Source organism: Syzygium oleosum, unplaced genomic scaffold, assembly GCF_021117445.2.
Source record: "Syzygium oleosum isolate NSW1041296 unplaced genomic scaffold, Sole_v2.1 Sole_v2.13, whole genome shotgun sequence".
Classification (NCBI taxonomy): Eukaryota; Viridiplantae; Streptophyta; class Magnoliopsida; order Myrtales; family Myrtaceae; genus Syzygium; species Syzygium oleosum.
In genome coordinates this window covers 579,820-595,924 of record NW_026607497.1, presented here as the reverse complement: position 1 = coordinate 595,924, position 16,105 = coordinate 579,820, and the positions used below count along the sequence as shown (strand labels likewise).

The window sequence follows — 16,105 nt, the reverse complement described above, 5'->3', positions numbered from 1 at the left end:
TCAGGCCCTTTACCTGTATAGATTCTTCCAAGACTAAAATAGCCAAAATGACAGTAAACTCGTGTCTCATGAAGAACTACATTTACCCTTACCTGTGATTACAAATAAAAACCCGAGGTAGAGGTATTTCTTTCCGCGGTGCATCTCCGTCCAGAGAACCTCTTTGTCAGTAGAGTCGTCTTCATTTAAAATTGCAGCAACTCTTCTATCATTCATATATACTGCTTCCAGGAGGATACCAAAGTCTTCATCTGACTACCTTCGATGAAAAGCCATATTCAAATTGGTATCTTTTATGAGGAATACATCTAACCATAGTGATAAAAAGACTGGGGACCTTGCTACAGAAGCATTTGCAAAAGCACCAAAGATTCTCAGATATGGCTTGCAAAAGAAGCAAATTACACATGGAGACTTACAGCCCAACTAAGACCAAATCTAATTTTTTCTCTTTAAAAAAAATTGAAACTCACCTGCACAAGAAAAACATCAGGAGCAGGTACTTTGATGAATAAAAACCAAAGGAGTATGATAAACTGATATATCCACTTAATCACAGGCATCAATGGACGCAATATCTTTGGCCAACCCTGCATAACTCTCGGCCATTGCACCTGGAACCAGAAAAAATATACAATCAATGACTCCATCATAAGTAGACTCTAGAAAATGTTCTTTTCAATCACATCAATTGTGCGTATTTAACTTCTTTTCTTCTAATTTCATTTTTGGATGAACTTGTTGAATCGAAGCTCAAAGAAAGCGCATTCGTTTCAATTGGGTAAGAAATCGCCACACGATGTACCAAATAAGAAATTATCTATCTGAATCCACCCCGAATAATATTCTACGCTGCTGAAAAAAAATTGAACCTTCATACTCGACGTCCTCAAGTACTGTACTAATCTTCAATAACCCCCTGGGTTAGCATACTGACAACGCAGATACTTTTCAAAACGAGCATGGAGTTATCTTCAGATAGACCAAGAACCAAACTCTTGAGCTACCAGTATCGTCATAGCCATCAACAGAAGAAGCCTACCTCCATACGCAACAACATCGACTTCCAAAGATGCCTGCAAAACACCCAGCTCACAAATGAATAGTGCAAAAATCAGACACTGGAACGTAAGAAATTGAGCAAGCAGAGATTAGCAGACATTCCAAATGACACTAAAGAATCAGATGGCATCACCTCACACAGTCAAGCAGCGTTATGAAATTGGTATACCACTAAAGAATCAGAATGGCATCTAGAGAAGTTAAGGCTGCGCATGACAACTTGCCAAATAGTGTTTGATTCTGTTCTTTTGTTCCCAGAATCAGTTTGGGAATAGAAATCCGTTTGTTTAATTTTTTGATTCTGGGCACAAATTCTTGCAAATTTGTGCCCAGAATCAGTTTTAGAGCATAATCAAGAATAAAAAAAAAGTAGCTTCTTGATTCTGGGAACAAAAATGAGAATCAGTTTTTTTCTTCTTCCTTTTCTTGTTTTTTATAATAGAAAATAATGTCCGGCGCGAGGGCCACCCTCGCCGTATCTGGCGAGATTAAAATATTTTAATAAAAAAATATTATTAATAAAAAAATTTACCGGCCATGGCCAGTAACCAGGCCATGGAGAAACAAATAAAAAATATATATTATTAATAAAAAAAATTTTACTAGCCATGACCAGCGACCAGGCCATGGCGAAAAAAATATCAAAATATTATTAATAAAAAAAATTTTACCGGCCATGGCCAGCGACCAACCCATGGCGAAAAAAATAAAAAAAATATTTTCAATAAAAATATTTTTTATTAAAATATTATTAATAAAAAAATATTTTACTGGCCATGGCCAGCGACCAGGACATGGCAAAAAAAATAAAAAAAATAATTTCAATAAAATTTTTTTTTATTAAAATATTATTAATAAAAAAATTATTTATAAAAAAATATTTTACCGGCCATGGCCAGCGACCAGGCCATGGCGAAAAAAAAAAGAAAAAAATATTTTCAATAAAAATATTTTTTAGTAAAATATTTTTAAAAAAATTATTAATCAAAAAATTATTTATAAGAAAAATTTTTACCGGCCATGGCCAAAAAAATAAAAATTATATTTTTAATAAAAGTATTATTAATTAAAAAACATTTTACCGGCCATGGCCAAGAAGGAGGAAAAGAAAAAAAGAAAAGAAAGAAATATTAAAATATTTAAAATGTTATTAAAATATTATTAATAAAAAGAAATTTTATGCCGTTACCAAATGCATTTCTGTTCTTTAACTATTTCAGGAACAGAAATTTTGGGCCGTTACCAAACGCCTTCAAATGTTCAGAATCAGTTTCCGAGCACAGAATAAAAAAGAATCATTTCTGACCAGAATCTGTTCCCGGGCACAGAATGGTTGCCATGCGCAGCCTAAACATGCTAATTCTTCTTTCCCGTAGTAAGAAATTAAAAACTACTACTTTTGGTATTACAGGAGTGGAACCATCATCTATGTTCTAGCAATATTTATAAGTAATACAATTGTCTGCCATGATTAGCCAATTTGAAGTTCAAGTGCAGGCCACAATACTTAGGTGGAAGAAGGTATAGGAACTAAAACGTTTCCTAAGAAATGTTGTGCAGGAAAAAAGGAATGTAACAAACAGCCACAAACAAGGAGAAATAATGAGCACCCAGAAAATTGAAAAGAAAGATGAAATACTCGCAAAATACTTTGGTGAAACCTTCCACGCAATCAACACCAAAGACCATGAAATTGGTATACCACTAACCCTAGACTGATTGAAAACACATTGGCATATCCCCTACCTATGCTTTTTGCAAATAATATGTGGTCAACAAATAGCTCAAAATGGGATAAATGAGCATTATAAACGAAGACCGAGAGTTCGTCTTCTCTCTTGCTTTTTATGGAAGAACGTAAAAAGTCAAGTATGTTGATGCCTTTTTAGCAAGGAAGATGTATAAATGAAGTGGCAGTGAGAACAGAAGATCAAAATAAACTAACAGTGCACTTCATATATCTTGTCACCATTTTGCAGGATGAAAAGAATGGTTGCCATGTGAGTGCAATGGATGAATTAGAGAAGTGTAGATGATATCTTATCTTAGTCTTAAAAAAAAGGAATTCAATGACCATCCAAAATGCTGTAATTTCAAGTAGCCCAAATGTTTGAAATTACCAAATATTCCTTCGGCCAAATAGTTGCAGAGATTGGCCATGACATCTAGACAGCAAGAGTTTTCAAAGTATATACAGAACATGGAAAATGAAATCAACATGAACTTGTCAAAACTATTTCATTCATCCTTACTGGGAAGCTTATCCTAAGTTTTTTGCTTAGACACTCACTGGAGGCTACGTCAGAAGGTTTTAACGTCCTCCGTCTTTCAGAGGAATCACAAACCCACATCCCTTCTTATATAAATACCAACACTTCCTATTAAAGAAGATCTTAATAATCTATCTGGTGTTTCTAGAAGCAAAATCAAGCTAGATTAAACAATATGGCTTATAGAGCTTGTCATTAACCAAACTGGAAAATTAAACAATCTAAAACAGGGGCAAAATGTAGGTTTTCTAATCAGAGAATGGGGATAGATGAAAATTTCATTATTGAACACCTCAAATCTTGAAAAACATGTTACAAAAGAGTCAGCAAAAAAATAATGCAGAGATTATGCATTGCTGGATTTAAATCTATGAAAGAAGCCAAGGCATACCAGCATTTCCACGAATTTGCAAAAAGCTTCCGCTCTCTATACAGTGTCGTATCACATTTAAGGAAAGACGCTCTGCTCTTGCTCTTGTCACCTGTAAAATACATAAACTACCTCTAGATGAGTAAATTACATGCTTTGACAACAGACACAAGAACAGATACTCTATATATCCCACACTTTTTCTTTAAGCACTATGAGATCAGCACCTAGTATTTGTTTGATTTTGTCACTTACTTGCCTCAGTATCTGCACTTTTCAGGCTTCAAGTTCAGGTTCAGCAGACTCCAAAACAGAGATGGTCCACATACCAGGTACAATTCCCTTACACAACATTTAGTTATTCAGCCCTTTCCATGGTCACCCCCCCCCCCCACCCCCCCCGCCGCCAACCCTCCTACAGCAGCCAGATATAGGAGATGTGTAAGTTACCACATCTGGCTGAAGCCCACTTTGAATCAATTCCCTCAATAAATCCTCGGCTTCCTCAATGTTGCCAAGCTTACAAAGCCTGTCAATCAAAACAGCACAAAAGATTCATCTCCAGCAAAAGAGTTTTTGATGACATTATTTGCTCGGGAATCCCTGTTACTCTCTTTATTTTGTTTCTATTGTGGAGGGAACGTTTCCTTCAGAGATCTACCTTTGAAAGGCCATCAAGTAACACTGTACAAGCAATTACATCAGGCTCGACCCCTCTATTCTTCATTTCAAGGAAAAGATCAAGCCCTTCCCGCAAGCGATTTGCATGAAAGTATCCATCTATTATTAACGTATAGATGTCAACATCAGGCTCAACCCCTCTCTTCTTCATTTCATCAAAAAGATCAAGTCCGTCCTGCAAGCGATTTGCATGAAAGTATCCATCTATCATTACCGTATAGGTGACAACATCAGGCTCGACCCCTCTCTTCTTCATGTCATCGAAAAGAAAAAGCCCTTCCTGCATGCGATTTGCATTAAAGTATCCATCAATCATTAACGTATAGGTCACAACATCAGGGGTTAGTCCCTTCTCCACCGATCTATCAAACAACCACTTTGCATTTCTCATATCACCAGCTTTGCAAAGAGCAGCAACCAATTTGAAGAAGGAATTTTTCTTTACTGACTTTTTTTCTGCTTCTGATAACTCCTTGAAATGTTTAAAGGCCCTTCTCGAATGGTTGGCTTGGCAATACCCTTCGAACATGGCAACTTTATTTGCGGCGCTCTTCTCTTGCAGGCCAGAGAAAAACACTTCAGCTTCCTCCACTTTACCTGAAATACATAAACCCTCAATTATCATGTTGTGTGTGACAACATCGGGTTTCACACCCCAAGCGTCCATACATCTTAGAAGCTCACGCGCCTCCCTCACAAGTCCTGTCCGAGAATATCCATGGGCAAGTACATTGTAAGTGACAATATCAAGCTGAAGCCCTCTCTCCATGATTTGCTCGAGCACTTTCAAGGCACTGCAAATGTCGCCCTGGAGACAATAGCCATTGATTAAAGTTGTGTAGTGCACGATATCAAGAACCATCCCCTTGCCCTTCATCTCTTCAAGTAACTCTGCGGCCGCTTCCACTCTACCCAGCTTGCACAGAGCACCGACAGCCATGTTGTATGTGATATTATCCAGAAAAATGTCCGATTTGAACTCGTTAAACAGTTGCACTGCTTCATCAGGCTTGCCCATATCACAGAAGCACTGGATAAGGGTGCTGATGATGAAGCAGTTGGAATTGATTCCTTTTGACCGCATATAAAAGTGGATTTCCAAAGCTCGCGCCAAATTGGAACTCTTGCAGTGGCCATGAATCAAGGCAGCATAGCAGTACACGTCGGGGACAATGCCATGCTCTTCCATATGGACCACGACTTGCTCCGCCTCTTCCAAGTCGCGAGTCCTACAAAGAGCCTTGATCAAGATGGCATAGCTGTACTCATTGGGGATAAAACCGAGCCGCTTCAACTGCTCGTACAGAGCGATGGCGGCAGCGGGATGGCGGCTGTCGATCAAGCGGTCGAGGAGGAAATTACAGGTGGAGACGCGGGGAATGAGGGCGCCCCACTCGAAGCGGAACAAGGTATCGATAGCATCGTCGAAGAGGCCAGCCCGAACATAGGCCCTGATGAGGAGATCGACAGAGCGAAGCAGGAGAGGGGGGCCGCCCAGCAGAGCAAGGGAATCGAGCAAGGAAGGAATAGCAGAGCGCCGTGCGGCATGGAAGGAGGCGACGAGGCGGGAGAAGACGAAATCGAGGCGGGGGCGGGAGGCGGCGGGGGAGAGGATGGAGATGAGGGAGGCATAAGTGGGAGGGTCGAGAGGGAAGCCACGGGAATCCAGGCGAAGAAAGAAGGAGAAGGCGAGGTCGGGGTCAGGGTCGGGGTGGCGCTTAAGCTGGCTCGCTGCGGCGGCGGCGGCGGAAGCGGAAGAGTCGGGAGGGTCGGAGTCGAGGAGACATGCGGAGGCAGAGAGGAACTTGGGTTTGGGGAAGGAGGAGGAGAAAGAAGAGAGGAGCTGCTTCTTGGTGCACCTTACAACAACTGCAGGGGCGGCGACCCACGTCCCCATCACCACCACCAATGTCTTAAAATTGAGAACGAGCATCAGGCGGAGCACGGCACCGGGCGTTCTTAAAGTAAACATCGATGGCTCCTTCCTTGGAAGGCTCTACGGAAGGGGCCATCAGAGCTGTATTTTGCCCAAGACAGCTCAAACGGAAGGCATGTCTTTGGTGGAAACCCTAATCGCGAACGGGGAGAAAGACTTTCACTCATTGAGTCTGACCACTTAACACTGATAAATTCGCTTTCGGGAGCAGATCGCTTCGGCTGGAGGCACTCCACTTATGGCTGAAGGTTAAGATATTTGGTAATGGGCTTCTCCGATGACGACGACGACGAGCTGCTCCGTTGATGGTGGAGAGTGTGTTTCCTTCCTGCAACAGAGAAACCCTTCTCGACTGAAGGAGACTCTTCTGCTGCCGCCAAGCGGGTCTCTTCTTCCCTCCTGTTTGCTCCTCTTACGAAAAAATTTCAAAACCATAGCACCCTCACGTATTTATTCCAAACTTTTTTTAATGACATTTAAAACCCCACACAAATTATGCCCACATTTACGTAGATAATTTTTCGGCCAAAACAATATTGTTAAATTTTTAACATTTTTGATTGAGCGTAAATGTGTACGTAGGTACAAATTTAGAAATTTTTAGTGTCGCAGAAAAAAATTTATAATAAATATGTCACAATGAACATGCTTTTATTGCTTTTGGTGACTTTCGCCCTTTTTTGTTTTGTCTCTTTTCATTTTTCGTTTGGAGAAGTTACCGCAAGAAAATAATAAGACATGCTCACGCTCACGTAAGCTATACATGACCATATAATTTAGGAAAAGAGAAATTACATTTTAAGCAGCTACCTCACAAAATAAGATACCTCTACACGACGGATCGAGGTTTGTTGTAATTTGAAGTCAATAAGAACATGGAACCTTTTTAAAATTTACAAACTTCAAGTTTAAATTGCAATTTATGGTCTTCAAGTACATATTTTCCTTTTCGCAAAAAAAATTTCTCTGTCCTACAGCATCACCCTTTCCTTTTCTTTTTTTCATCGGAAATCACCTAGGTTTTATGAAAGTGCGAAGGAAAAAAACGGCTCATGAATTGATTACTGAGGCCACGAATAATAACTATTTTATTTCTGTCCAGAACTAGTTTTCTGTTTCCGGAAACATGTTTGAAACAGAAACCCGTTTGGTAACGCAATTCCATTTTTCTATTTCTGGAACAATTTCTTGTTCCAGAATTGGTTCTGAACCAAAAATCAGAACAATAAAAAAGTAGGTTTTCTATTTCTGGACAAGAAATGAAAATCATTTCTAAAAGAACCTGTCTTCTCTCTTCAAAACACAACTCTTCCTAAATTTGGCCCCGGTCTGACCTAGTCAGACCGATTAGAACTAGTTCGGTCCGGTTCATTTCCGGCGGGAAAATAAAAAAATTCTAAAAAAAATTAGAAAATTCAGAAAAAATTAGAAAAATCAGAAAAAAAAATCAAAAAATTCAGAAAATTCATAAAAAAATTTAGAAAATCCGGAAAATTTCTAAAAATCTCAAAAAAATTGAAAAATTCCAGAAAAATTCATAAAAATTTCCAGAAAATAAAAAAAAAGTCAGATTTAGGGAAAATAGGAAATTTGGTGAATTTTTTCAAAAAAAATCAAAAAATAAAAAACTTCAAAACTTCACAGGATGGCTTAGAATACCTGTGGCCACCTACTTTGAATAAAATTTAAATTTTTTGAAGTGCCCATATGGTATTTTTGAAGACTCCTTAGTTTATGAATTTAAAAGGGGTTTTAACCCCTAAAAAATCCTAAAAGGGGTTCTAAAAAAATGGATTTATGTTTCGGGAAGTAGAAATTTGTGTTGTTATCAAATGAGTTTCTGTTTCAAGAAATAGAAATTTTATGCTATTATCAAACGAGTTTCTGTTCCGGAAATAGAAATTTTTTGTCGTTATCAAACGGGTTTCTTTTCTCAGAAACTCGTCCTGAAAACAGAAATAGAAAAATCTATTTCTGTCTCAGAAATTATTTCTGGAATATAATGGTTATCATTCGCACCCTAAAAGGAAAATTTATTTCATGAAAAAAGTTGCAAATCCCGTATGGCTGACAGTTTCTTGCCTTTTCGGATTTTAAGCACTGCTTTGGGTCTTATCCAGGGTAAAAAAATAAATTTGATGGTTTAGACTTGCTGTGTTTTGGGTTTAATACCAATATTTTAGCAACAAATCTAATAAATCTAAGAAAAATTAAGGAGCTCCTGTCCGTAATTTCTTAATTTGACTGATTACCCGATCTAAACACGCCAAAAAGTTTAAACCAAATCAAACCAAAAAAAGAAAACATCTAACCAAATCTGATGGGAGAGTTGGACAGTATCAGCCTTCAAAATATTTTCCTGTTCTTATTATGGGCCATCTCCACGTAGGTGTCCAGATCATATAATTATCAAAACATAATCAAAATCTAACGCACACGTTGTAAACTTGTAATGTTATCTATGGAGTTAAAGATCAGCCAAATTCAGCGCCGTCAAGCATACAAATTGAAACTAAGTAAACCCACTTTCCCATCATTGTTTCAGTAAGCCCAAGCGAGACGGAGAATGTCCATAGAGTAATGAAACAATCAGCAAAACTGCTTACATCAAAGGAGACTAAGGGCCCGTTTGGCAACATGCCAAACAGTGAAAATTTCTGTTCTTTTGTTCCCAGAAATAGTTTGGGAACAGAAATGCATTTGGTAAACTTTTTGTTCCCGGGCACAAATTTTTGCAAAAATTTGTGCCGAGAAACAGTTTTGGAAGAGAAACAAGAAGTAAAAAAAAGTTGCTTCTTGTTTCTCGGCACAACTTTGAGAATCAGTTTTTTTTTTCTTCTTTTTCTTTTTTTTCTTTTCTTATTTTTGTGTTGTTCTTCCCTGGGCTGTGGGTCGCCGGCCGCCGGTTGCCGGTCGCCGGCGACCGGCCATGGCCAAAGAAGAAAATGGGTAGAAAGAAAAAAAAAATTAAACAATTCAAAATATTATTAAAATATTATTTGGGAACAGAAATTTTGTATAGTTACCAAACACATTTATGTTCTTTTCTACTCTAGGAATAGAAATTTTGGACAGTTTATCAAACGCCTTCAAATACTCAAAAATTGTTTCCGAGTACAGAATAAAAAAAAATCATTTCTGTTCAGAAATAGTTTCCGGGCACAGAATGGTATTCATGCGCACCCTAAAAGCCCAGAAAAACAGATGGCAACACATCCAAAGCTAGTGCGACAGAGGAGTGTTTTTCCACCTTGGCTGATGAACACATCTGCATTTTAAGTTAAAGAATCCTCCTGCCATTTGATCTGACAGCCTAAATGGTTTGAAACCAGAAATGACAGAGCTGCGCAACCTCCCTTCTCAAGTGGACTTCGGCTGCTGAATGCTGTGGATGGAACCAATCATGTTTTTAAATTAGACCACCCTTAAAATGTCACATAAGCATATATCCAGCCAAAACAATAGTGATCATCAACACAGACACAAAAAATAAATCTTAACGCAGAAGAGTCAAGTACAATTCAGTCTTCCACAGTAAAAATAGATATGCCCTCCACTTCTGTGATTCCTAACACATCAATCAGCATTTATAGCGATAAACCAATGGGCAAAATATGAAAGCTGAGAATAACATTACCTAGACTGAGAAAATTGACATTGCAATTGACAGCTGGAAATCACTCATACTTCTGAGAAATAACCTGCAATTAAATAAGCCCATAAATTCTGAAATATGGGTCATATATTACACAAATATTAAAGACTCTCTAGTAAGAGAGTAGAAAGCACAAGAGGGAGCATTCTGGATTATCGGTGCACCAATAATGATGATTAATGTGACAACAGACCATGCAGTGACGCAAAGAAGAAATAAGATCCTCTGAAGTTCGGAAAGATCGCTTGAGAAATTTTAGTCACAACCAATACTTAAACAGTGAGTACGCAATCCTATGTGAAGAAAGCGCACTTGCCTCCAATAATGATGGCTTGGCATGTTCTTCCCACTCTGTAGCCCACCTTGAAGAGGCTCCTGTTTCCTGTGCACCATCCCTCAGCAGCTTCAATGAATCACTATCATCCGGAAAACCCTTGAACAACATCTGCACATTTTCAACGGCACAAAACATAATCTCACATAATCGTACAAAGAGTATGTATCAGATCACTATATACCACAACCGAGAAATAAGAATAGAAATTAGCAAGCCATCTGGCAATTTGAAATATCAATGCCGGTAGAGAATTTCGTAGGTTTATCTTACAGCAATTAGTTGAATGCCTCAAAATGCCCCAAATATATCAAGCTTATGGTACATAATAATCAATGAAACATAATTCATCCTTATAGAAAAATTGAAAAAAGATTTCAGGGCATACCAAAAGTTCGTCAGCTAGCTCCGAAGATGACGAGAAGAGGAGGCCATTTTTCTCAACTTTCACTAGCTCTTTAATGCTTCAAAACCAATAGTAGAAGAATTTAAAAAAAAAATGACAACCATTGTGTACAATGTAATATGACACAAACAATGCTCAAATTCTGCAATCGAAGGTAGGCCAGTGGGTCTACCATGAGTAAGAAACAGCACACACAGGCAGCCCGCAACCAAACATGTCCACAACCTGACATAGGAACAAAATAAAAAGATGATTCCACGAAAGGAGGTATTGTAAATGGTACAACTCCAACACAGCTGTAAATCAAACCTTCATTGGAAGATCCAAACCAGATGAAGAAGTATGCAAGCACACACCAAGATCTGCTGATCCTGAAATTAAGGGGGAAAATTATGAGCAAAATCAAAATGATCAGCAGACTAATGAAGCTTGGCAGATCTACGAGGTACTTCAACGGATACCAAGTAGCAATGGATAATCTTCAGCAGATAGCCACATGGTCCTAAATGCCACCCGTTTAAGATTCAACTTTCTTATCTTCTGTTCGTACTTTTCTTTGTCAGGCCCTTTACCTGTATAAATTCTTTCAAGATTAAAAAAGCCAAAATGACAGTGAACTCATGTCTCATAAAGAACTAGATTTACCCTTACCTGTGATTACAAATAACAACCTGGGGTAGAGGTATTTCTTTCCGTGGTGCATCTCTGTCCAGAGAACCTCTTTGTCAGTAGAGTCGTCTTCATTTAAAATTGCAGCAACTCTTCTATCATACATAACTGCTGCTTCCAGGAGGATGCCAAAGTCTTCATCTGACGTCCTGCAATGAAAAGCCATATTCAAATAGGTATCCTTTATGAGGAATATATCTAACTATAGTGGTAAAAAAAAAACTGGGGATAAATTACAGCAAGAAATGGAGATGCAACTCAACATCATGCTCAAATAGATCTAGTCTTCAGAATTATTCTCAACTCCATCTTGAAAGTGCGCACACACACACACATTGCATAGTCATGAGTGTGTTTGCTCAAATAGATCTAGTCTTCAGAATTATTCTCAACTCCAACATGAAAGTGCGCACACACACACACATTGCATAGTCATGAGTGTGTTTGTATGCATGCGCAAGAAGATATATGTGTTTGTTTATTCTGAACTTGTTTAGACAGCTAACTAGTTTCCGTGAAACAACAAACCCAAAAGATGTAACGCAAAGTGATAAACAAACAAAGGATATTACTGCAAAGGCCTTAAAATGCCCTTCAGTATATAGGTAAAAGGCTGACAAAAATTAAAAAGAATGATGTACCAGCTTGTACTACTGACGACAAGGGCAGGCCTGTTTGCCTTCACACAAATATCAGAGCTGACTAGAGCGGTAAATAGGGTCTCATCTGAGGTAGAGTCTCCTGTCATGGTAGATTCTGCAAGCAAATTGAAGAGCGTAAAATAAATGCACTGATATTATATCTAAAAAGGACAAGTAAACATTCCCTCGACAGAAGATGTTACCACAGCTAAAACAGTCCCGGACACCAAGGGGCAACTGGAAATTTTTATCCAATCTGCAAAATAACTACAATGATCCAAAAGCTATCCGTTCAGTTACTTTTAACTGATCTATTGAACAACTACAATTATCTAATAGTCAAGTGATCTGTTCAGTTTGATAAAGTTCAAAAGAGCAAAAGAAACGTCCAGGGGAAAAAAGCAAGAAAAGGGTGCATCACCTCATGCTTTTCCTTGAGGGAAGCAGGGTGGAAAAATTCAGGAGGCTGATCATACAAAACTGCTGCTCTACAAACAGAAGTGGAAACTAAAAATTATTAGCAGGCTCAAGAATATAACTCGCGAGGTCACAATAAGACAATTTCCAAATATTTCTCTGACCATCTTACTTAATTCCCCAATTCTGAGCTAATTCATGTTGCATTGCTCTCGTAACGCAAAATGAACCGTTTGCCATCTTCCCATAGTGTTTCTCAAACCTATAAAGATAGAAAACTGAGATTTTATGCACAAGAGAGCTCCATTAAGCAGACTTCTGTAAGGTAACTCAATATATACCAGCGGTATACCACCACAAATAGACTACTTCTTCCCAGAGACAAAGCCAGTAAAGTGTATCCAAAATTATGCCAATCAACAATAAATGCTGAATGCCTTATCCAGCTGGCCCATGCAACAGCAGTCAAGGCCGGAACTGAAGGTGGATTCTGTAAAAGCCAATCATATAATAAGTTCAGAAATGGCTCTCTCGAGCAGTAATTGAACAGAATAGCTCACCAATTATAAATGGGATATGGCTTACGACAGAAGCATTTGCAAAACCACCGAAGATTCTCAGATATGGGTTGCCAAATAAGCAATTTACACGTGGAGACTTACAACCCAACTAAGACGAAATATATTTTTCTCTTTTAAAACATTTGAAACTCACCTGCACAAGAAAAACATCAGGAGCAGGTACTTTGATGAATAAAAACCAAAGGAGCATGATAAGCTGATATATCGGCTTCATCACAAGCATCAATGGACGCAATATCTTTGGCCAACCCTGCATAACTCTCGGCCATTGCACCTGGAACCAGAAAAGATATACAATCAATGACTCCATCATAAGTAGTATGATTTTGTCATTACTTCTTTATTAGAAGCAGGTATTTGGTATCAACATATAGAAATAAACTCCAACATGTACCATGGTATGGATATGAATAGACTCATGCTCTAGAACAGCCTTATGCGGCTCAGAACCTGTCCATGAAGAAAAGATTACTCTAAACAGAGTCTTTTAAAAAAACAAAATTAAAGATGGACGTTCTCACCCATTGTAACAGAACCTAAGCATAGTACAATAGATCAGCCCAACATGTCAGCAAACTCTTCTATATGTTCTCTTTAATCATGTCTACTGTGCGAATTTAACTTCTTTTCTACCAATTCACTTCCACGAGCCAAATGGGTATTTCATTTGCGGATGAACTCGTTGAAACGAAGCTCAAATAAAACGCATTCATTTCATTAGGGTAAGAAATCGCCACGGGATGTACCAATTAAGAAATTATCTATTTGAATCCACCCTGGATTATACTCGATGCTGCTGAAAAAAAATTGAACTTTCACACTCGGAGTCCTCAAGTACCGTACCAATCTTTAATAACACCCTGGGTTAGCATATTGACAATGCAGATACTTTTCAATACGAGCATGAGGTTATCATCAGATAGACCACCAAGCCATCAACAACAGAAGAACCCTACCTCCGTACGCAACAACATCGACCTCCAAAGATGCCTGCAAAACACCCAGCTCGCAAATGAATAGTGCAGAAAATCAGACACTACTGGGCACACGTAAGAAATTGAGCAAGCAGAGATGAGACACTAAAGAATCAGATGGGCAATTGCAAAGCCGACACCGCGAAGACTGCAAATGATATTCCATCGCCTCACACAGTCAGTCAAGCCGCGTAATGTTAGTGAGATCGACATGGAATCCAAATCCACGGCGGGAATCACGAAACACGAGCCCACGTGTGGGGCTGTTCTCGAGAACGATCGAACACAGGAACAAGATACGCCCCGCGAGGCAGAGGTGGGAGGAACCTGACGAGCAAGGGAAAGGGCGTGATATTGCATCCGAGGACTCCGGCCGAAGTCGCCCAAGACGACCACGCAAGCTCTGCCTCTTCCGCCCGTCCTCTTGCCCAACGCCTCCATCGGACGATTCGATCAAGAGAGACTCGACACAGCCGATGACTTTAAGCCTCCGGAGCCCGGCGAGCGAAGGATCGGAACGCCGATCGCAAAGGGATCGGAGATGTTCGCCGCGCCGACTGTCTATCGGACGGGAAGTGCCTGTTCTCCGTCGAAAGAGAAAGGAAGGGTCGAAGAAACGAACTGGAGACAAAAAATAGTTGACCCCGATCACCCCAGATTGACCACCCTCTTGGCATTGTTGTTGGGTAATTTAACTTGGAATTTTTTTTGTTGAATTCAGCTTATTGGAGTAAGGGAAAAATGAGACAAATAATCCATAAACTTTCATTTAATATGTAATTTCATTACTCAATTTTTAATTTCTTCAACTTGATCCTACATGGTCCATGAACTTTAAACATTTTCATATAATTTATAAATTATATTGAAAATTTATCAATAGTTTAAGGATCACATTAAACAAATTAAAAGTTTAGGAACGACATTGAGCTAAAATTCAGGAATCACATCGCATAAATTAAAAGTACAAAGACAATATTGCACGTTAGAACAAAGTTTAGGGATCATTTGTAAAATTATCCCTTGAAATTGTTAGATATTGAAAGTTGTCTCTTTTACATTTAATATTTTTTAAATATATAGTAAATAACGAATAGTCAATGCCCATTCTTTGTTTGTTTGTGAATTTCAAAAGAGAACTCACATATTTAACCTTTCAACTTCATTGTTAAAACTTAAAAGTATTCAATTTCACCACCATAATTCATTCTTTGAAAGAAAAGACTAATATTATGCTACGCCACGTATAAACATGCTACTATTACTATATTTGTGACAGCTAATGGAATATTGACTAATTTATTTCAACAATAAGACCATACTCGATACTACAACTTCCTCAATTTTTCCTTTTTACAGCCAATACGGTTTCTAAATTCAATTTAACAGGTTTAAATATCATAAAATTCGTTTAGTGATCTTGTAGACATTGCTAATAATTTCTATGCAAGACCAATTCTTTACCTAGTTTTTCTTCCTCCACATTTCTTTGACTAGTCAACTTATCTGACTCGGTAAATATCGTCTGTGTTATCAACCTTTGATCGAGCACTAATAAGCTATCAAATATACTTAAAGAAATACACAAATATGATATATTAGGTGTTTAGACAATAAGAATGTTCGATTCATCATTTTTTTAAAAGTGATAAAAGATGAAGTGCAAAACTTTTTTAAATCTCATAAAGTCCATTAGAGATATTGGAAATTCATTTTCTTTTATTTACTCATTGTATGCCGGGCATTGTCAATTTCCGAATTAGATACCAACTTGAGTTAGGGGGAAATGCGAATGCCCTATGTAAAGGCCGCCCCACACGTTCCACGATACCTTATACTTTTTCTTCACATTTTTTATCGAAAAGATTACGACGTTTCTATCGATATCTAACACGCTGTAACATGACAGAAGAAGTATGCAACACAGTAAAAATCGACAATGTTTCGTTGTCTGCGAGACTGCAATCAAGTTATTTTCTTCTTTCGGATTGGCATATACTGTGCAGTTATGATGTACGAATCGATGCTTCATCAAACTCAAGGCTGCAAGAGATTTCAGAAGCTGAAGAATAAGAAAACCATGGAATAATTTTGGCCATTCTGTAACCC

At 38.3% G+C, this 16,105-nt stretch overlaps 2 protein-coding genes across 5 annotated transcripts; both read right to left on the bottom strand.

Annotated features, from left to right (window-relative positions):
• Nucleotides 1-725: 725 nt before the first annotated feature.
• LOC115681263 (pentatricopeptide repeat-containing protein At2g26790, mitochondrial-like) lies at nucleotides 726-6,703 on the bottom strand. Of its 3 annotated transcripts, none has more exons than XR_008817691.1 (5): nucleotides 4,364-6,703; nucleotides 4,153-4,231; nucleotides 3,958-4,044; nucleotides 2,416-3,830; nucleotides 726-1,268 (listed from the first exon to the last, which is right to left on the bottom strand). XR_008817691.1 is itself a non-coding variant. In XM_030605148.2 (2 exons), the coding sequence occupies exons 1-2, from the start codon at nucleotides 6,353-6,355 to the stop codon at nucleotides 4,223-4,225; spliced, it is 2,001 nt and encodes a 666-aa protein (XP_030461008.1). In that variant the 5' UTR covers nucleotides 6,356-6,703; the 3' UTR covers nucleotides 4,101-4,222. The 3 variants fall into 3 exon arrangements, 1 of the variants encoding a protein (XP_030461008.1); XR_008817690.1 differs by having other exon boundaries at nucleotides 2,416-3,814; XM_030605148.2 differs by lacking the exons at nucleotides 726-1,268; nucleotides 2,416-3,830; nucleotides 3,958-4,044 and having other exon boundaries at nucleotides 4,101-4,231.
• Nucleotides 6,704-9,509: 2,806 nt separating this feature from the next.
• LOC115681264 (UDP-glycosyltransferase TURAN) lies at nucleotides 9,510-14,642 on the bottom strand. Of its 2 annotated transcripts, XM_030605151.2 has the most exons (17): nucleotides 14,324-14,642; nucleotides 13,979-14,012; nucleotides 13,417-13,472; nucleotides 13,156-13,296; nucleotides 12,783-12,931; nucleotides 12,614-12,703; nucleotides 12,446-12,512; nucleotides 12,228-12,291; nucleotides 12,025-12,139; nucleotides 11,366-11,532; nucleotides 11,176-11,286; nucleotides 11,024-11,085; nucleotides 10,887-10,939; nucleotides 10,697-10,772; nucleotides 10,291-10,419; nucleotides 9,957-10,020; nucleotides 9,510-9,704 (listed from the first exon to the last, which is right to left on the bottom strand). In XM_030605151.2, the coding sequence occupies exons 1-16, from the start codon at nucleotides 14,435-14,437 to the stop codon at nucleotides 9,997-9,999; spliced, it is 1,452 nt and encodes a 483-aa protein (XP_030461011.1). In that variant the 5' UTR covers nucleotides 14,438-14,642; the 3' UTR covers nucleotides 9,510-9,704; nucleotides 9,957-9,996. The 2 variants fall into 2 exon arrangements, with proteins under 2 accessions (XP_030461011.1, XP_056172843.1); XM_056316868.1 differs by lacking the exon at nucleotides 13,417-13,472.
• Between the last annotated feature and the right edge of the window lie 1,463 nt (nucleotides 14,643-16,105).